Source organism: Dendrobates tinctorius, unplaced genomic scaffold (assembly GCF_039654945.1).
Source record: "Dendrobates tinctorius isolate UK_male_01 unplaced genomic scaffold, ASM3965494v1 ptg000378l, whole genome shotgun sequence".
In the NCBI taxonomy this organism is placed as follows: Eukaryota; Metazoa; Chordata; class Amphibia; order Anura; family Dendrobatidae; genus Dendrobates; species Dendrobates tinctorius.
In genome coordinates this window covers 858,134-878,765 of record NW_027362044.1, presented here as the reverse complement: position 1 = coordinate 878,765, position 20,632 = coordinate 858,134, and the positions used below count along the sequence as shown (strand labels likewise).

Below are 20,632 nucleotides of genomic sequence, written 5' to 3'. Positions count from 1 at the left end.
TTTGTTCACCATGGTATTAATTTACTTCTGGTAGTAAACTTTGTGAAGTGTCTGGTATCCACAGATCTCAGCACAATCAGAAGTTCTCACTGCCTTCTGGTGAAGGGTTTGTAATGAAAATATGGCAAGAGATTCCACACGGCAATGGAAATGAAATGTAAAAGCTCCAAGAAGGCCGGGATTTAGGAGCCGATAGCCACCACATCACACATGAAATTTATGTCAAGACTTGTTTAGCTACATGAATCCTGCGGCATGCGATAAGTGAGAATAAAACAAGGAGACCAACATTCAACAAGATCATCTGCAGATTTCACAAAATCATAGAAATAAGAAGTATATTATACAAAAACAATTAACATATTGCAGGAGAATAAGATGGCAATGGCCGAGCTCAGTTACTGCCACGGCAGGAACAGTTGAGATTTACCCCATAACATGAAGGCCTGCTCCAGAAAAGACAGAGGCAAAAGAATAAGAGAGATAAAGTCGGAAAGCTGACAATGTCCCTGGGGAGGTGAAACAGCAGGAAGGGGACAATAAAGAGCAGCCAAACAAGTCAGAGAAGCTTGCTAGCAGCCTAGTTCATGTTGGGGGGGACTCTGACATTCATCATTTCCCCGCCCTTTTCTACCAGACTTATTCTACAGATTTCCCCACTTCTCAACAGGAGGAAAGTCTTCCACATCTCCCAATTCATCAAAGCTCTTCTCTCCTTGGCTGTAGGTCAGTTTGTATCGTAAGCGAACCTTTTCCTGTGTGAGAACAAAGCAAAATGGAAAGGTCATGATTAACAGCTGGTTACATACAAAAGAAACAGAGGACACATGAGCACAAGTGGCTTGTCTCTCTCTCAGCGACGCCACTTACTGACTGGTCTGTATCTCAACGGCGCCACTTACTGACTGGTCTGTATCTCAGCGACGCCACTTACTGACTGGTCTGTATCTCAGCGACGCCACTTACTGACTGGTCTGTATCTCAACGGCGCCACTTACTGACTGGTCTGTATCTCAGCGACGCCACTTACTGACTGGTCTGTATCTCAGCGACGCCACTTACTGACTGGTCTGTATCTCAGCGACGCCACTTACTGACTGGTCTGTATCTCAGTGACGCTACTTACTGACTGGTCTGTATCTCAGTGACGCTACTTACTGACTGGTCTGTATCTCAGCGACGCCACTTACTGACTGGTCTGTATCTCAGCGGCGCCACTTACTGACTGGTCTGTATCTCAGCGACGCCACTTACTGACTGGTCTGTATCTCAGCGGCGCCACTTACTGACTGGTCTGTATCTCAGCGGCGCCACTTACTGACTGGTCTGTATCTCAGCGACGCCACTTACTGACTGGTCTGTATCTCAGCGACGCCACTTACTGACTGGTCTGTATCTCATTGGCGCCACTTACTGACTGGTCTGTATCTCAGCGGCACCACTTACTGACTGGTCTGTATCTCAGCGGCGCCACTTACTGACTGGTCTGTATCTCAGCGACGCCACTTACTGACTGGTCTGTATCTCAGCGACGCCACTTACTGACTGGTCTGTATCTCAGCGACGCCACTTACTGACTGGTCTGTATCTCAGCGACGCCACTTACTGACTAGTCTGTATCTCATTGGCTCCACTTACTGACTGGTCTGTATCTCAACGACGCCACTTACTGACTGGTCTGTATCTCAGTGACGCTACTTACTGACTGGTCTGTATCTCAGTGACGCCACTTACTGACTGGTCTGTATCTCATTGGCGCCACTTACTGACTGGTCTGTATCTCAGCGGCACCACTTACTGACTGGTCTGTATCTCAGCGGCGCCACTTACTGACTGGTCTGTATCTCAGCGACGCCACTTACTGACTGGTCTGTATCTCAGCGACGCCACTTACTGACTGGTCTGTATCTCAGCGACGCCACTTACTGACTAGTCTGTATCTCATTGGCGCCACTTACTGACTGGTCTGTATCTCAATGGCGCCACTTACTGACTGGTCTGTATCTCAGCGACGCCACTTACTGACTGGTCTGTATCTCAGCGACGCCACTTACTGACTGGTCTGTATCTCAGCGACGCCACTTACTGGCTGGTCTGTATCTCAGCGACGCCACTTACTGACTGGTCTGTATCTCAGCGGCACCACTTACTGACTGGTCTGTATCTCAGCGGCGCCACTTACTGACTGGTCTGTATCTCAGCGGCGCCACTTACTGACTGGTCTGTATCTCAGCGGCACCACTTACTGACTGGTCTGTATCTCAGCGGCGCCACTTACTGACTGGTCTGTATCTCAGCGACGCCACTTACTGACTGGTCTGTATCTCAGCGACGCCACTTACTGACTGGTCTGTATCTCAGCGACGCCACTTACTGACTAGTCTGTATCTCATTGGCGCCACTTACTGACTGGTCTGTATCTCAACGGCGCCACTTACTGACTGGTCTGTATCTCAGTGACGCTACTTACTGACTGGTCTGTATCTCAGTGACGCCACTTACTGACTGGTCTGTATCTCATTGGCGCCACTTACTGACTGGTCTGTATCTCAGCGGCACCACTTACTGACTGGTCTGTATCTCAGCGGCGCCACTTACTGACTGGTCTGTATCTCAGCGACGCCACTTACTGACTGGTCTGTATCTCAGCGACGCCACTTACTGACTGGTCTGTATCTCAGCGACGCCACTTACTGACTAGTCTGTATCTCATTGGCGCCACTTACTGACTGGTCTGTATCTCAACGGCGCCACTTACTGACTGGTCTGTATCTCAGTGACGCTACTTACTGACTGGTCTGTATCTCAGTGACGCCACTTACTGACTGGTCTGTATCTCAGCGACGCCACTTACTGACTGGTCTGTATCTCAGCGACGCCACTTACTGACTGGTCTGTATCTCAGCGACGCCACTTACTGACTGGTCTGTATCTCATTGGCGCCACTTACTGACTGGTCTGTATCTCAGCGGCACCACTTACTGACTGGTCTGTATCTCAGCGGCGCCACTTACTGACTGGTCTGTATCTCAGCGACGCCACTTACTGACTGGTCTGTATCTCAGCGACGCCACTTACTGACTGGTCTGTATCTCAGCGACGCCACTTACTGACTAGTCTGTATCTCATTGGCGCCACTTACTGACTGGTCTGTATCTCATTGGTGCCACTTACTGACTGGTCTGTATCTCAGCGGTGCCACTTACTGACTGGTATCTCAGTGGCGCCATTCACTGACTGGTCTGTATCTCATTGGCGCCACTTACTGACTGGTCTGTATCTCATTGGTGCCACTTACTGACTGGTCTGTATCTCAGTGACGCCACTTACTGACTGGTCTGTATCTCATTGGCGCCACTTACTGACTGGTCTGTATCTCAGTGGCGCCATTTACTGCATTTACTGACTGGTCTGTATGTTGGTAGCACCACTTACTGACTGGTCTGTATCTCAGTGGCGTCATTTCCTGACTGGTCTATATCTCAGTGGTGCCACTTACTGACTGGTCTGTATCTTAGTGGCGCCACTTACTGACTGGTCTGTATCTCAGTGGCGCCATTTACTGACTGGTCTGTATCTCAGTGGCGCCATTTACTGACTGGTCTGTATCTCAGTGGCGCCATTTACTGACTGGTCTGTATGTCGGTGGTGCCATTTCCTGACTGGTCTGTATCTCAGTGGCGCCACTTACTGACCCGTCTGTTTGTTGCTGGCTCCACTTACTGACTGGTCTGTTTGTTGCTGGCGCCACTTACTGACTGTCAGTGACAGCATTATACCTGTGTGGGATTGGCCAGCAGCAGCACCTGAGTGACAGCAGATGGAGGCAGAATTGGGTTGAATGCCGGAAGTTCAGAGCCAGATGCCGGCTGCAACTTTACCCTCATGGTCTACAAGAAGAGAGAATTCTTAGCAAGAAAACTAGGTTTGTGTGCAGCAATAATACTTTATGGAACATTCCATCCAACCTTAGGGACAGCAGCCTGAAAACTGATGCCAGTGACAGGGAGTGGGGCTGTACTTAACATGGAGATCACAACCACCAGGACATCCGGTCTCCCTGCTGGTGCACTCTGAGCAAAGTGGAAGAGCACACGGAAACTACGTTGGTCATACACTGTGACGGGGAGGATATTACCTGTAAACAAGGAAAACAGCCAAGTGAGCAAGGAAAGCAGACCAAAACCAGAAAAATGCAGACTGATAACTCACAAAATTAAAGGGTCTTTCCACAGAAAGCCCTTCATTGGGCAGCCACCATGATCTATGGGGGATGACAACTGACACCTGCATCAAATAACTGATTTTATTTGGGGAAACTACAACTACTGCAGGAAAATGTTTGTACTAAATGGCAGAGACAAAGCTGGGCTTCTAGTGGATGGGAGGTCCTGAGCAAGACAGCCCCCGCTAGAGAGTCTATATACCCTATGTAAAGCATAAATTGGAAAAATAAGAGATAACATCCCTGTCTACTGCTTACTGATACGTACTTGGTTTGATAGACTCCAGAGGCACAGTAACAGCATTAAGGGAGGCTTCTGATTTTGTGGGGGACAGCTGCTCTGGAGCAGCGAACGTCAGATCTCCCAGTACAGAGGGCTGTGGCATCAGAGGTGCAGATGGAGGAGCTTTGCTCTGTAGATCTCGCAGAGTAGGCTTGTTCTGGATCTTTTCCCTGATATGAGACAAATCACAGGTGTAACAGGATAGTATAGTCCTAATGAAGCACAGCGGGGCCTTCCTAATATCTGCCAGTAAACTACAGATGGAGGTTGACCTAGGATCATATATTTCTATTCATTTGCTGATAGTTTCATTGTAGATTTAAGGTTATAAAAAGACAAATCCAACAAGATCAAGCATATTAGATCTCCAAAGGGACCGGCCCAAAGAGACTGTGATGATATGGATCCAGGACGGTGATTATAGTTCTAAATCCAGTCGTGACTTGTATTGTTTAAGATTACTGTATTTGTATGTATTATGTACAACCCTCCTCACATGGAAAGCGCCATGGAATAAATGGCGCTATAATAATAAATAATAATAACAATAAATCAGTGGTTCCCAAACTCCAGTCCTCGCGGACCCCAACAGGTCGTCATGTTTTCAGGATTTTCTTAGTATTTCACAGGTGATGGAAGTATCATCAAGGCATCAGGAATTCTCTCACACGTGTAACACTATGGAAAACCTGAAAACACGACCTGTTGGGGTCCGCGAGGACTGGAGTTTGGGAACCACTGTTCTAAATGGTCCAAGGATACAAGCAGAGAGCCCACAAACAAGCATAAAGGACAAGCTGACGTACACATCGAGGTCTGGGCAATTCACGAGGCAAAGCCCTCACCTACAGCATGCAGATCCTAAACTTGAGGCAGAAAGCTGCTGAGGGCTGTAGCAAGGCCTGTCATTACATCGTGGTTCACTCCTGATTCCCAATTGCTACATGTTCCTGATACACTGTAGTAAACTAAATACCCACCCCCCATATTTTTCCATGCACACACATGCACGTAAGTACGTACACACACATGCATGCACATAGTCGCGAGCAGGAGGAGACAATCAGGTTAGGAGCAGCCATTAGGGCAGGGCTAATCTCACCAGGGCATGTGCAGGGCATTGGGGGGCAGCGATTGCTGCAGCAGGGTCTTTCCCAGTAGGTCTAGCTCCTCTAAAGCTTTGTTAGACGGTGCTGCATTCTGCACAGTGGTTGTGAACTTCTCAGCAGCTTCATTTTTTGGTTCTGATTCTGAAGACTGAAAAATAAATATTGCAATTATGGTATAATGACTGTGTCCTGCAAACAGTGATCATAGCAAAAAAACCAAAACAAGACATGACTACAGAATGACAGCTCCACACGACACAGAACTATCGCTATATACCTTCTAATAGAAGAAATACACTGGAAAGTTCAAGACACCGATACTTCCACAATAAATCACCATCTCCCAGAAAATACTGACAGGCCAATGAAAATGTGATTGGACCAAGAACAATTTTACGTCTCTGTGAACTGCTCCCTGTGCGCTCATTTTCTTGTCATTAAATCAGACATGAACATTTCTCCCAAATCACCTAATGTCATGTATCGTCCTCCCTCCCTCACTTCAAGTTCACTTTATATCTTTGAACTGGTCACAGAATAAGACATTCATAGGCTCCTCATTTCTTCTCACCCTACTTCCGGTCACCCTATTCCCCCACCTGCTCCTCTTCTCCCCGACTGTCACTACTCACCTAACTAAAATATCTAAGCTCTCACTTTGGTCAAGTATCTTTCCCTCTTCCTTCAAAAAATGCAGTCAAATACCCTTTACTAAAAAAACATCACTCAACCAGATATGCATTGCTAAATAGAGACCGGTCCCTAATGTCCCATTCATCTCAACTCCTGAAAAGCTTGGTCCACTCTTGTCTGATATCTTAAAGCTCACTCTTCTTGACCCTTCACAATTTGGTTTTTGCTCCTTACACTACAGAAATTGCACTTATAGTCTCTAACGATCTAATAACAGCTACTTCTATTGGTCACTGCTCCTGATTCTCAGAGATCTCTGTGCAGCATCTGACATCACAGATCACCAGCTCCTCCTCCCTATGGCTCCACACTCTCTTGGTTCTTCTCCTACTTTTATGACCACTCCTGCTGTCTCATTTGCCAGCTATTCTTCTTCTCCTTCTCTTTCCCTTAGTTTCAGGGTTCCTTAGGGTTCAGTCCAAAGGCGCCTCCTCTTAGTGTCAGGGTTCCGTCCTAGGTGCCTCCTCTTATTGTTGGGGTTTATCACGGTTCCCTACTAGGTCCCCTCGTTTTAATGTCGGAATTCCTCAGGATTCAGTCCAACATCCCCTCCTCTTACTGTCAGGTGTCCTCAGAGTTCAGTCCTAGACCACTTCTCTTATTGCCGGGGGTCCTCAGGGTTCAGTCCAGGCTCCCCTCCTCTTAGGGTTGGGGTTCCTCAGGGTTCAAGTCCTAGATCCCCTTCTCTTATTGTCGGGGTCCATAAGGATTCTGTTCTATGTCCCCTCCATTTTTCTCTATACACTATTCATATTCGACAAACGAAAAGCAGATCTGCAGTGCTATCTCTATGCTGATGACACCCAATTCTACACAGGTCTTCCACTGATATCCCCCCTGCATTACTATAGTACACTATAGGAACAGAAAAGAGCAATAGGGTCTTATCCGGGTTAATATTAGAATTGTAAAAGAAATAACACTCACCTATTATAGGAGAGATCAGGCATATACGATCAGTAGTCAGCTGCTGCACGTCCAATGGTCAGACAAGTGACCGCTGTTATATAACTTCTTACGGAATTAATTTTTGGACTTCCGTGCGCTGCTTGACAAAATACATGATTCCAGTTATGATTAAAGATTAATCATTTATTTCCAACGCGTTTCAAAGTAAGAACCACTTCTTCATCCCCTGAGGAAGAAGTGGTTCTCACTTTGAAACGTGTTGGAAATAAATGATTAATCTTTAATCATAACTGGAATCGTGTATTTTGTCAAGCAGCGCACGGAAGTCCAAAAATTAATTCCCTGCATTACTATGAAATACCAGTGATTATCTGTCTGCGGTCTAAAACATCATGTCGCCCCCTCTACCCAAAATTGATTCTTTCCAAAACCGAACTCCTCGTGTTTCACCAATCTACTAACCTTCCTATACCCGATATTGCCATTTCTGTGTATGGTTCTACCATAAGGTTATATGTAACTCAGACCTTTCCTTCACCCCTATTTACGATCACTCACTGTGTCACTTATACATTCTCATCTGGAGTATGGCAACCCTCTCCTAATCTGTCTCCCTCTTACTAAATTCCCTCCTCTACTATGTAACCTGAATGCAACAGCCAGGGTCATATTTCTGTCCAACTCCTACACCAATGCCTCCACTCTGTGCCATTCATTGCACTGCTCACCCATCCACTACTAAGTACTACATAAATTCACCACAAAGCTGTCCACAGTTCTGCAACACCCTACATCCCCTCCCTCAGCTGTGTTTAACATTGTATTCTTCCTTTGTTTTGCTAAGGGTTTAAGACTGACATCATCTAAAAGCCAAAAATCCAACATCAATCTCCAGAACTTCTCTTATGCTGCACCAGTTCTCTGGAATGTACTGCCCCAAACAATCCAGTTAATTCCCAGTACCATGCTCTAAAAAAAAATATTTTAGACTGGCCTATAATCTCACCTCACTAATATAATTATTCTCTGTTCTCCCTTCCAACTTGTACTCAGAATCTGGTCCCTCTCATCAGGTTTCCACAGACTCCATGCACTCTGTAAGCACTGTGTGTGTACACTGGTCACCGGTTCATGCAGCATTATAAGAATGCAACTGTCCATTATAATGATGGCTGGACCATACATGACAAGCAATTGTTTACCTTTTTTGTCTCCTCTTGTTCTTCATAGACTGTAAGCAGAGGGCAGTATGGTCCTCACTCCTCTTGGTATGTGATGAACTATGTGTTACTCTGTAATGTCTTAAATTTTTGTACAAGTCCCCTCTGAATTGTAAAGTGTTGCAGAATATGTTGGCGCTATAGAAATAAAAATTATTACCTGAAAGCTATTCCACGACGAAGATTCCTGAGTCTGTGCAGGGGGAACCGGGTCATTTAATCCTACATTAGATAATGCAGAAAAGTGAATGAGTCAGTAACATCTCTTTACAGATCACTGCCAATCATCCATCTGGCCAAAAACCTGGACATCATGTACAGCTCCACTTACCAACCTCACAGCTCATTCTATGGATTTAGAGCAGAGACTTCTTAGCCCTCCACTACATCAGCCGTGATCCTCAGGAAGGGAGAGCATTGGATTGCTAGTGATCTATTTTTCCATTGCTACTTTACTATTTCTATACAAGTGGTAAATTTGAATACTTGGAAACGCGTAGATTAGACCACCATATTTCACTCATCTCGTCTGGATTGGAATTCTATTCAGCAGCACGTGTAATAACCACAATATTCCTTTTATTCCAAGCTATTACTTTAGTGGGAGCTGGCAGCTTTCCAGACAAGTCCGCTTTAGTTAATAGAGGCAGCACTAATCCCGGAGCATCTTTTTATAGAACTTGGTGTTGTGCCACTCCTCTAAAGCTACGTTGCCACTATGAGCTTTTGGTGCGTTTTTGCATATCTTTGCTCAATCAAAAATGCAGCGTCTTACAGTTTCAGCAAAGTGGATGTGATTTACAGAAGTCTCTTGCCTACTCTGTTTCTTGTTAACTCTGTGTAAACTGACCTGTGGTGCGTTTTTCAAATCCGCAACATGTCATTTTCTATTGCAGGTAAGCCGAGTTTTCTGTGCAGATTTTCCCCATAGACTTATAATAGATGAAGATTCGCAACCAAAAAAAAGTACATGCATTGTCAGTGAGTTTCTGCAGCGGAGATGCATCAAAAACGCAAATCCTCACCTAAGTATGTCAAAAAGGTTTTGCTAAAGCAAAAAAACAGGAAGTATCAACACAAACCCGTTTTATTTAAAGCATGACACACCAGAAGAAAAAAAACACCATTCTTATTCATGATCTCCCACTAAGTGGTCCTTGATATTCATGAGCTCTCGCGACATAGTTGCGAGTTAACCAGACATCTATTTTTAGCAAGCCATGAAGAATAGACTTATCTATATTCTGAATTTTCAATTTATGAGTTTCTTTCTGGTTGGTCAAGAAAACAGACTTTTGCTTGTGCCTGTAATATTGTATTGTAAGTTGACATTTGATGTAACATACTGTGCTCTTATCCTGGATGACTAGTCATACAGGGTCATGGAACAATGATGATTGCTGATATGCTAATTACACATTGTCCAAGCCAGCTAGCTTGTTGACTTAAAAAACCAGAGGAGGAAAAACCAAGCTTAGAAAACGATGGCCCTGGATGGAAGAATACAGATCTGCTCCACTGACTATTGCTGAACCATGGATGTTTGTGAAAGCCAGGAATGGGACCCGCCGCCGGTCACCTGGCTCCCTGAAGTTGTTCTGAGTAGCCAGGTTGTGATCGTCCAGTCAACTGGCCTTGAATCTGAATGGAATGTCGTCTTCCTAAGCTTGTTGTTACCCTCTCTCTGTGCGTGCCACAAGTGGGGTAGTTGGCACTGGAAGATGAAGCAAGGTTGTGACCCTCTGGTCAACTGGCCTTGTACCTGAATGGACGGTCATCTTCCTACCCTTAGCTCCTCTCTGTGTGCATGCCACAGGTGGGGTAGTCAACCCATGACGATCTGAAGTAACAGCTGCTATTATCCCGGCGAGTCAGCAGAAGGGTAATACTCTGTAATATGCACCATCGTGGGGTATTTTGCTGGGACTGTTCTATGTGGTCTCTGTCTGTTTTATGGTTCACAAAAGTATTGTCGCAATGTTTTACCTCACTGTGTTGTCTTCGTAGCGTTATGCCCACGGTGAAAGGAGATTGCCGGCCGACCCCCCCCCCCCAACCCTGTGTCTCCACAGTAGTTTTTGATATCATGAGCACCCACTAAGTAGTCTTTCATATTCATGAGCTCCCACATATAGTAATATGGCTGACCTTCTCCTCAGTGAATATAGTAATATATACAGTAATAAAGCCATCCTTCTCCTCAGTGATGATATAGTCGTAATATAATACAACCAATCCCATATAAGGTTGTATATATAAGAGGAAAGGTTGCAGGATTTGGGAATGTTTAGTTTGCAAAAGAGAAGACTGAGAGGAGACTTAATAGCTGTCTACAAATATCTAAAGGGCTGTCACATTGTAGAAGGATCAACTTTATTCTCATTTGCACAAGGAAAGACTAGAAGCAATGGGATGAAACTGAATGGGAAGAGACACAGATTAGATATTAGAAAAAACTTTTTGACAGTTAGAGTGATCAATGAGTGGAACAGGCTGCCACGAGAAGTGGTGAGTTCTCCTTCAATGGAAGTCTTCAAACAGAGGCTGGACAGACATCTGACTGGGATGATTTAGCGAATCCTGCTTTGAGCAGGGGGTTGGACCAGATGGCCCAGGAGGTCCCTTCCAACTCGACGATTCTATGATTCTATGATTCTAAGGTACATATAGGACTAAGGAAGAGATCCCACAACTTATAAAACCAATAATTTTATTAATCAATGTTAAAAAGGAACATATAAAAAAACAGAGATGACGTTTAGGGGACGCCAAGCACTATATTAAACAGGGGCAGAAAAATATAGACCACAGTACAAAGTGGATAACTGCACAGGGTACGTACAAATCCAGTGATAACCTACTATAGGTATACCACCACAGTGCATATCAATATTGATTATTATACTAGAGACTGCTGGTAAAAAAAACCTCACATGAGACAAATTGTAACACCACAAGGTAAAGAGATAGTAAATGGCTACATAATACACATTTAGCACAGAGTAAACACGCAGCTCACCTGGAATATGGTAAAGCAAGAGCTGACCATAAGTGCTATAAATATCTAACCCAGACTCTTAAGCATCTGAAGGGTAATCTGTCCAACCATACATAAGCAAAGACAGGTGACAAGGATAAATTAAATACCTTTGGAGAAAAGTGTGCTTGTGGCGTCCTCTCACCCCGACGCTCGTTTCGCCGCCATCTTCTTCCAGGGGCGTGTCAGGGTGAGGGGTGGCCGAGTATTTAAATGAGCGCCATCCTATCGGCGCTTAGATAGAGGAAAGGGGGGCTGGCTGGCATCATTAGCGCATCGCATTGTTCTATATTTACTAAATTTATGTTATGCACTTTTCAGTCCGTCTTTTTTCACTTTTTTATTTATAATGTATAATTTGTACACAAAACATGGAACAGCACAATACCAGTAGGTGGGTGCACGCCTCCTTAACAATGTACCCTATACTTGCCCCAATCCAGACAAAGGAAAAAAATGAAGACCGCACTCCATAGATTTAAGTGAATAAAATGTAGTTTACTTCAAACCCACATGCTGTGGCAACGTTTCGGCTCACACTGAGCCTCTCTCAAGCCTCAGTGTTTAATTTGTCCATACACACTATTTGGTTTCACGCTCTTCTTATATTGTCTTGATGCTGTCACTGATACATGTCTGTTCGGTCTTATTCATGGTATAGGTTTGCATACTGGTTCTTGATCATTACATTTTATCACTATTCTTCCGCTAGAGTTCCATTATATCTCCGGTCACTGAGTGTTCAAACTATTCTCTTATTTTCTTGCCTTGTCCCTGTAAGCCTGGGAGCTTTCCGGTAGGTGTGCATGCGTGCTTGTCCCTGCCTACATCACTTCAGACGACGCTTTAGCTTGCATGTCATTGAGCGCTAGGAGGAAGTACATCATTGGGAGGCGTGAGAAAAAGTTCAAGGCTATGGATACAAGTTGAAGAGTGGAAGCACCCATCAGCTACCTCCTCTACATGGATGACATCAAGCTGAATACAAAAAACGAAAGAGGCATCAATTCACTGATTCACCTGACAAGGATCTACAGCAAAGACATCGGGATGTCCTTCGGACTGGAGAAGTGCAGCCAGTTGGTAATAAAGAGAGGTAGGTAGTCAAGACTGATGGAGAGGAATTACCAGCAGGGCACATAGCAGATGTACAGACATGCTACAAGTACCTCGGCATCCGACAGGGATACGTGTTGTGAGTTCATTTTCCCCTTCACCATTGAGGTCTGATGAACTCCCTCTTCTGGTGAAGGAAGGTAGTGAGGCTGATTACCAAGCACCTGAGCAGGATGATGATGACTGGGTGACGGGAATTGACGACTGGATATAAGGCAGCCGACGCCCTTCTGCCTCGCTGGTGATTTCTCTGAGGGATTCTAGGAGACCAGTCTGATTCCTGCTCCTCAAAAGCTAAGTTTTCTGCTCTGCTTTTTGCATTTGTGTTTTGGTTTTATTTTGCCTTGTTTTTCTGGATTTCTGCCATTCCCTGCTGGGTGAGCTGAATTCATTTTTGCTCTGTCTTCAGAAAATACCTGAGTACTGATTTAGTCTTTTTGAAGCCTAGCGTCTTCAGGGCTTTTTTCCGATCAGACTGTTGGCTCTTGTTTTGATAGGGTTTTTGCGAATTGCAGACAGCAGCTTTTCTATCCTGTCCTATTTAGTTAGCTTGGGCCCCATCATTTGCTCAGCCTATCTTTCTGTGTTAGTGTTTTTTCATCTTGCTTCACCGTCATTATATGTTGGGGGCTGCCTATTGCTTTGGGGTCTGCTCTGGGGCAGTTTAGATTTACCCTTTCTGTCTTTAGGCTAATTTAGTTCTCCGGCTGTGATCGAGGGGTCTAGGGCACCGTAGGAACCCCCCACGGCTACTGCTAGTTGTTGTGGATAGGTTCGGGGGTCTGCAATCCGATAGCTTCCAACTTCTCTGGTTTTCTGGACTTAGCTATTATTTTTTGTTTTTTCCTCCTTCGGTGACTCATCCATAACACGCGCTGCAGTCTGCAGCACTTGTGGGCGTCCGCGGTAGCGATGCCGCATGCACGGTAGGTCTAGACAGACTCTGACCCTCTGCCTTGGGCCCAGCTCATGTGACCATATACCGTGCGTGCATTTCTCTGAGACCTGTGAGTCCAACAGGCTCAGCACTTATGTTTGTCTTATTCGACTCTGTGAAGCTAACAGAGTATGCCCACTGCACACCAGGTGACGTTCAACCCCTCTGCGATATACCGTCATATTGTGCATCTGCCATTATATAGCAACAGTTTAATACCTCTGTATGGTGGGCAGCGAACACACTTTCTATTATTTATATTTAGTGCGTTCCACCGTCCCTAACAGTAACACTCTCTACTGCGTCACTAGATCCTTCTACAGGTGTATAATGAGGCCTCACTGTACAGGCAGAGACCGGAGCGAGGACTGTGGAGAACGGATTTCTAGTAAAAAAAGAGCCGTTTAAAGGGAATGTGTCACCGGAAGTTTGCGGCCTATGTAATGGCCTGTGTCCTGTCCGATGGGCGGTGTTTCTTCTTTTTCTCTCCCCGTCCGCGATTTTTTCCGGAATTCTAGTAGCTCTACTCCATAGTTCGCGCACGCGCAGTATGCTTTGCCAAACTGCGGGCAAAGCCGAAAATCTTTACTGCGCATGCGCCGGTACACTATGTCCCGGAAGTATTTTACTGTGTTCCGGGACATAGTGTACCGGCACATGTGGATCGCCTTCACCCAGGGCAGCGGGGCACTCGGTACCGGGCCCGTGGAGTTCAATGGGAGATGTCACGGTAGCTATGACCCGGTCCGTGGCCCTGGGCATCCATTGTAAAAGGGGGATGTTGGCAGGGCCGCAGCTATAATGAGCCAATTTGAGCCAGGTGCTGAAGCGGCAGGCAGCAGGGGGCAGCATTATGAGCTCCTCTAGCCACAACACACAACCCCCGGCAGCCCTCACAGACCCCCAACAGGCCCTCACAGACCCCCGGCAGGCCCGCACAGACCCCCGGCAGGCCCGGACAGACCCCCGGCAGGCCCGGACAGACCCCCGGCAGGCCCGCACAGACCCCCGGCAGGCCCGCACAGACCTCCGGCAGGCCCGCACAGACCACGCATCATGATGACATCATTTCAGCAGCCAATCACAGCCATGCCATTAGTTAATATGGCTAACACAACTGGCTCATTGCATTATGCGAACTTCCGATTCCGGTATTCGATATTGTAAAAATATCGGAACTCGGTATCAGAACTCCGATACAGCGAATATCGGCCGATACCCGATATTTGCAGTATCGGAATGCTCAACACTAGCTGTAATTGATGAGATCACAAGAGGGAAGGAGTCGGGGCCCCCTGATCATGTGACCCCTGACTCCTCCCCTCCTATGACCTCATCACAGGTCCTGTAGTCGCTCCTCTCCTCATCTGTAGCGTCTTCAATCCGGATATCATGTGACCATGACTCCTCCCCTCCTATGACCTCATCACAGGTCCTGTGCGCATCAGCCCATGTTTTATGCAGAGCAGAGCCACGAGTGTGTGAGGTGTGCGGAGCTGTGTGAATGCGAGGTGTATGGAGTGGAGCCGTGTGTACAAGGTGTAAGGAGCAGAGCTGCGTGTGTACAAGGTATAAGGAGCAGAGCCGTGTGTGTATGAGGTGTAAGGAGCATAGCCGCATGTGTACGAGGTGTAAGGAGCAGAGCCGCGTGTGTACAAGGTGTAAGGAGCAGAGCCATGTGTGCACGAGGACCGAGGTGCACGGAGCAGAGCTGCACGTGTACAAGGTGTATGGAGCAGAGCCGCACTTGTGCGAGGTGTACGGAGTGGAGCCGTGTGTGTGTACGAGGTGTACGGAGCAGAGCCTCGAGTGTGTGAGGTGTACGGAGCAGAGCCGCATGTGTACAGAGCAGAGCTGTGTGTGTACGAGGTGTAAGGAGCGGAGCTGCGTATGTACGAGGTGTACGGAGCGGAGCCGTGTGTGTGTACAAGGTGTACGGAGCGGAGCCGCGCGTGTGGGAGGTGCACGGAGCAGAGCTGCACGTGTACGAGGTGTACGTTGTAGAGATGTGTACGGAGTGGAGCTGTGTGTGTGCGTGTGTGTGTACGAGGTGGACGGAGCAGAGATGTGTACACGAATGTTAGGGCTGGCGGAACGCACCAAACAATAAAGATGGTAATAAGGTGCGTTCGCAGCCCGGGGTCCACCGTGCAGGGGTGGTAACCTGCTGCTCAGAAATGGCAGATGCTATATGGCGGTATACTATAAGAACACACGCAGGTTAACGTCACCCGGTGTGTACAGGGGCAGACTCTTGCTTCACAGAGCCGCACGACCGCTGAACATAAACGCCGGAGCCTGTTTGTGCTCACAGAGCTCGGCTAAAAGAGCGCACAGTGTACGGCCACAGAACTCTACCCCAAGGACACGGGGTTAGAGTCCTTCTAGGCCCACTGAACGCACGGCGTCGCTGCCGCGAGCGCCGCTATAGACGCTGGCTATGGAGCACGTGCACTGAGGCATGCCGAGTTCCTTGTAAGGCCTGATGCCTGACTCAACCTCAGACCTACCTATGCCTAAGTCTGGGCGCTAGCAGGCTAGGCTGCACAATACATGTGTACCAAGTGTAGGGGTTTCTTAATGAGTCATTCACCAGAGACATTCATACGTGCATACATCACTCACTCCACATAGTCTGTAAATACCGTCTATCCTAGTGCATGGGCGAGTGGCCATGCGAACCTTTTATAGCCACGAGCGTCCAGGACCTTCCTGTCTTCTCGGATGGGCCAATCCGAACACGAGCAGGACCTGAGCACGTGACCCTCGATCTCCAATGGGAGATCACTCCACGGGCATGCTCAGTGACCTGACATGAGGACTTAGTCCCTGGAGAATCTCGCTGCTGAGCAGCATGTATTGTCATAGCTGTGCCAGAGGTAGCAGCAGCAAGCAAACCCACAGAGTTGGCCTGGGCAGAGCACCAGGACCGATGAATCTGCTGAGCAGGCTCCACTGCGGCTGAAGAAGAATGGGAGACCACTGGGTGCAAGGCTCTGGATTCCTGCTGTGCAGTGGCAGGAACCCGACGCCTAACATTGGGCCCCCTCCCCTCTGAGCCTCGCTATGCTCAAACGCCACAATGAGGAGCGGAGCGTGGATGTTCTCCACTGGGTCCGAGCCTCTGGACCATGACCCTTCCAATCCACCAAATAAAACTTTTTGCCCCGCATCACCTTGCATCCCACGATGGCATTGACCTCAAACTCGTCCGAAGACAAGTCTGATGTCCCGGCAGATGACTCAGAGAACCGGGACAAGCGAACAGGCATAAGGAGGGACACATGGAATGTATCAGAGATAGCCAAGTGTGGTGGAAGGGCCAGACGATAGACCACAGAGCTGATCCGCTCGAGGACCTTGAAGGGGCCAATGTAGCACGGTGCGAACTTAGCGGACTCTACCCGCAGCCTGATGTTTTGGGCGGAGAGCCACACCAAGTCACCAGGGGCAAAAGTCGGAGCAGGGCGCCAGTGTGCGTCAGTGGAGGTCCTCATTCTCTCCTTGGAAGCCCAGATAGCATCCTGGGTGCGATCCCAAATGTTGCGTGCCTCCACCGCCCAGTCTGCCACCCTAGAGTCGGTGGATGACACGGGCATGGGCACAGGGACGCGCGGATGCTGACCGTAATTTAGAAGGAATGGGCTCTGACCGGTGGAGTCGGCCACAGCATTGTTCAAAGCGAACTCTGCCCACGGCAGCAAGGATGCCCAGTCGTCCTGCCTGGCCGAGACAAAATGTCGAAGATATGTGATCAGGGTCTGGTTGACTCTCTCTACCAACCCGTTCGTCTCGGGATGATAGGCCGAGGAGAGATTCAGCTCAATGCTGAGCAGGGAACAAAGCTATCTCCAAAACCGGGACGCAAACTGAGGACCCCGGTCACTGACAATCTTGTCCGGCATGCCATGCAGATGGAAAACGTGCTTAATGAACAACACTGCCAGGCCCCACGCAGAAGGTAACCAGGATAGAGGTACCAAGTGCACCATCTTAGAGAAATGGTCGGTGACAACCCAAATGACCGTGCTGCCACTGGACTTGGGTAGCCCCACCACAAAGTCCATACCGACCATCTCCCAGGGCCTGTCCGCTACCGGCAGAGGAAAAAGAAGCCCAGCGGGCCGCTGCCGAGATGACCTATTCTGGGCGCAAGAGACGCACGCCTGAATATAGTCACTGACGTCATGGGCCATATGCGGCCACCGGTATGTCCTCGCCAAAAGCTCAGAGGTCCGTTTTGTCCCGAAATGTTCACCCACCCTGAAAGAATGAGCCCAAGAGAGGACATCTGGTCGCAGACAGGCAGGAACAAATGTCTTGCCCGGATGTACTGACTCAAGGGCAACCGGAGCCACAGTCCTCAGGCTTTTGGATGGGACGATCAGCCGAGGCTCCTCCTCCTCTTCCTCCGATGACACCACGGAGCGGGAGAGAGCATCGGCCCGGACGTTCTTCTCCCCGGAGAGAAAATGGAGGGTGAAGTGGAACCAGGAAAAGAACAAAGACCATCTGGCCTGGCGAGAGTTTAGCCGCTGGGCTGTTTGCAAATACACCAAGTTTTTGTGGTCGGTGAACACCTGAAAAGGGTGGCAAGCCCCCTCCAGGAGGTGTCTCCACTCCGAGAAGGCCAACTTCATCGCTAGCAACTCCCTGTCCCCGATGGCCTAATTCCTCTCCGCCGGTGTGAAGGTCTTGGAGAAAAAGAAGCATGGGTGCTTCCGACCTTGCGTGTCCTTCTGAAACAGGACCGCTCCAGTACCGACGGAAGAGGCATCCACTTCCAGAATGAAGGACTTATCTACATCGGGGCGATGTAGAATGGGAGCGCTAACGAAATGGGACTTAATGGAGGAGAAGGCCTTGGAGATGGGTTCTGACCACAACTTGGGATTTGCACCCTTCTTGGTGAGGACTACCAAAGGTGCTACCAAAGTCGAGAAGTGAGGGATGAATTGGCGATAGTAATTTATGAACCCCATAAAGCGCTGCACCGCTTTGAGAGAATGAGGTTCCTGCCAATCCATCACCGCCTGTAGTTTGGCAGGATCCATGGCCAATCCCCTGGCGGAGATGATATACCCAGGAAAGGCAAGGACTCCTGCTCAAGCACACACTTCTCCAACTTGGCATAGAGGGAGTTTGCCCGCAGGCGATCGAAAACTTTGCAAACATCTCTCCGGTGGGAGTCAATATCTGGAGAGTAGATGAGAATATCATCCAGATAGACTACAACCAAGGTGGTAAGCATATCCCGGAAGATATCGTTCACAAAGTCTTGGAAGACGGCCAGGGCATTACAGAGGGGGAAGGGCATCACCAGGTATTCATAGTGCCCATCCCTGGTGTTAAATGCCGTCTTCCATTTGTCCCCATCACGGATGCGAATCAGGTTGTAAGCCCCCCCGCAGATCAAGTTTGGAAAACACCCTCGCTCCCTATAGCCTATCAAACAGCTCTGATATCAGGGGCAGAGGATACTTATTCTTAACGGTTATGGCATTAAGACCCCTGTAAGCAATGCAAGGACGTAGTTCCCCACTCTTCTTCTGGACGAAGAGGAATCCCGCCCCCACTGGTGACACTGACTTCCTAATGAATCCTCTTGCCAGATTCTCCCTGATGTATTGAAACATGGCCTCTGTCTCCGGGAGTGTTAGGGGATAGACTCGACCCCGGGGAGGCTCAGCACCAGGCAAGACGTCAATAGGACAGTCATAGGGGCGATGCGGTGGAAGGGTCTCCGCCGCCTTTTTGGAGAACACATCTGCATACTGTCAATAGTGTTTGGGGGGCGAGGAGAGATCAGCGGGAACCTCGGTGGAGGCAACCTGAACGCACTCCCTCAGACATCTACCCTCACATGATTTACTCCACCCAATAATCCTCCCTGAGGACCACTCTATATGGGGGGAGTGGTACCGCAACCAGGGGACCCCTAGAAGTACCTGGTCAATACCCTCGGGCATGACGAGGGGGGATATCATCTCCTGATGAGATGGAGCCACTTAGAGTAACAAGGGGACGGTCTGGTGGGTTATCTGTGAGGGTAGCGTGGCGCCGTTCACCACTGTGACGGTGACTGGTGTAGACATCATAACCAGGGGTATAGCATGCCGTTGAGCAAAGGCTGATGACATAAAATTGCCCTCTGCCCCGGAATCCACGCAAACCTCCACCGCCAGAGTGGAAGAATCAAACTCAAGTGTCCCCTTAAAGGACAGCTTGGAGGAAAACGTTGCTGATTCTAGTGCGCCGCCTCCTACGGCCACTAGGCGCGAGCATTCTTCCAGCTGCTGTGGGCACCGGTTGGCAAGGTGACCGGTCTGCTGGCAAACATGACAGCTCACAGGAGCTCAAGCGGACCGGGGCCTGGATCCCTCATGGGAAGCCCCCTGATGCTCGGACGCCCGATCAGAAGATTCCAGAGGCTTAGCAAAGCTAGGTGCCAACCTAAACCTCTGCCTACACTGGTCCCGCTCCAACCTTCGCTCGGCGAAGCGAAGATCTATACGGGTGGAGACAGTGATAAGCTCCTCCAGTGTAGTGGGAATCTCCCTGGTGGCCAGAGCATCCTTCACATGGCCAGCCAAACCTCTCCAGAATGCCAGAATGAGGACCTTATCTGGACACTCTAACTCAGATGCCAGCATCCAGAATTGAATGGCAAAGTGGCTGACCATGGACGAGCCTTGTGACAATGCCAGCAGCCGGAGCCAGGTGTCATGGGTGACTCATGGTCCCAGGAAGACCTGCTTCAGAGTGTCCAAGAACCGCGAGACACTCTGCACCACATGATCACCACGCTCCCACAGCGGTGTGGCCCACTCCAAAGCCCTGCCCGATAAGAGGGAAATAATAAATCCCACTTTAGCCCACTCAGAGGGGAATCGTGCGGCCAGCAGCTCCAGCTGTAAAGAGCACTGGCTTACGAAACCCCTACAAGAAGCTCTATCACCCAAGAACTTCTCAGGCAGCGGAAGGCGGGACAAAGTCGGGGCAGGGATGGCTGAGGTCACACGGGAGACAGCCTCTGTAGCTGCCCGAACAGCGACCGCAGTAACATCCGCAGCTGAGGCTGAACGCTCAAGAGCCGCCAACCT

At 48.5% G+C, this 20,632-nt stretch overlaps 1 protein-coding gene across 1 annotated transcript; it reads right to left on the bottom strand.

The window, feature by feature from the left end:
* Positions 1 to 204: 204 nt before the first annotated feature.
* On the bottom strand, positions 205 to 16,227 carry LOC141075903 (ADP-ribosylation factor-binding protein GGA1-like). The gene is made up of 7 exons (XM_073563111.1): positions 16,175 to 16,227; positions 8,600 to 8,661; positions 5,611 to 5,765; positions 4,494 to 4,678; positions 3,969 to 4,138; positions 3,780 to 3,890; positions 205 to 755 (listed from the first exon to the last, which is right to left on the bottom strand). Exons 1-7 carry the CDS (start codon positions 16,203 to 16,205, stop codon positions 645 to 647), a joined length of 825 nt encoding a protein of 274 aa, XP_073419212.1. The 5' UTR covers positions 16,206 to 16,227; the 3' UTR covers positions 205 to 644.
* Positions 16,228 to 20,632: the final 4,405 nt, after the last annotated feature.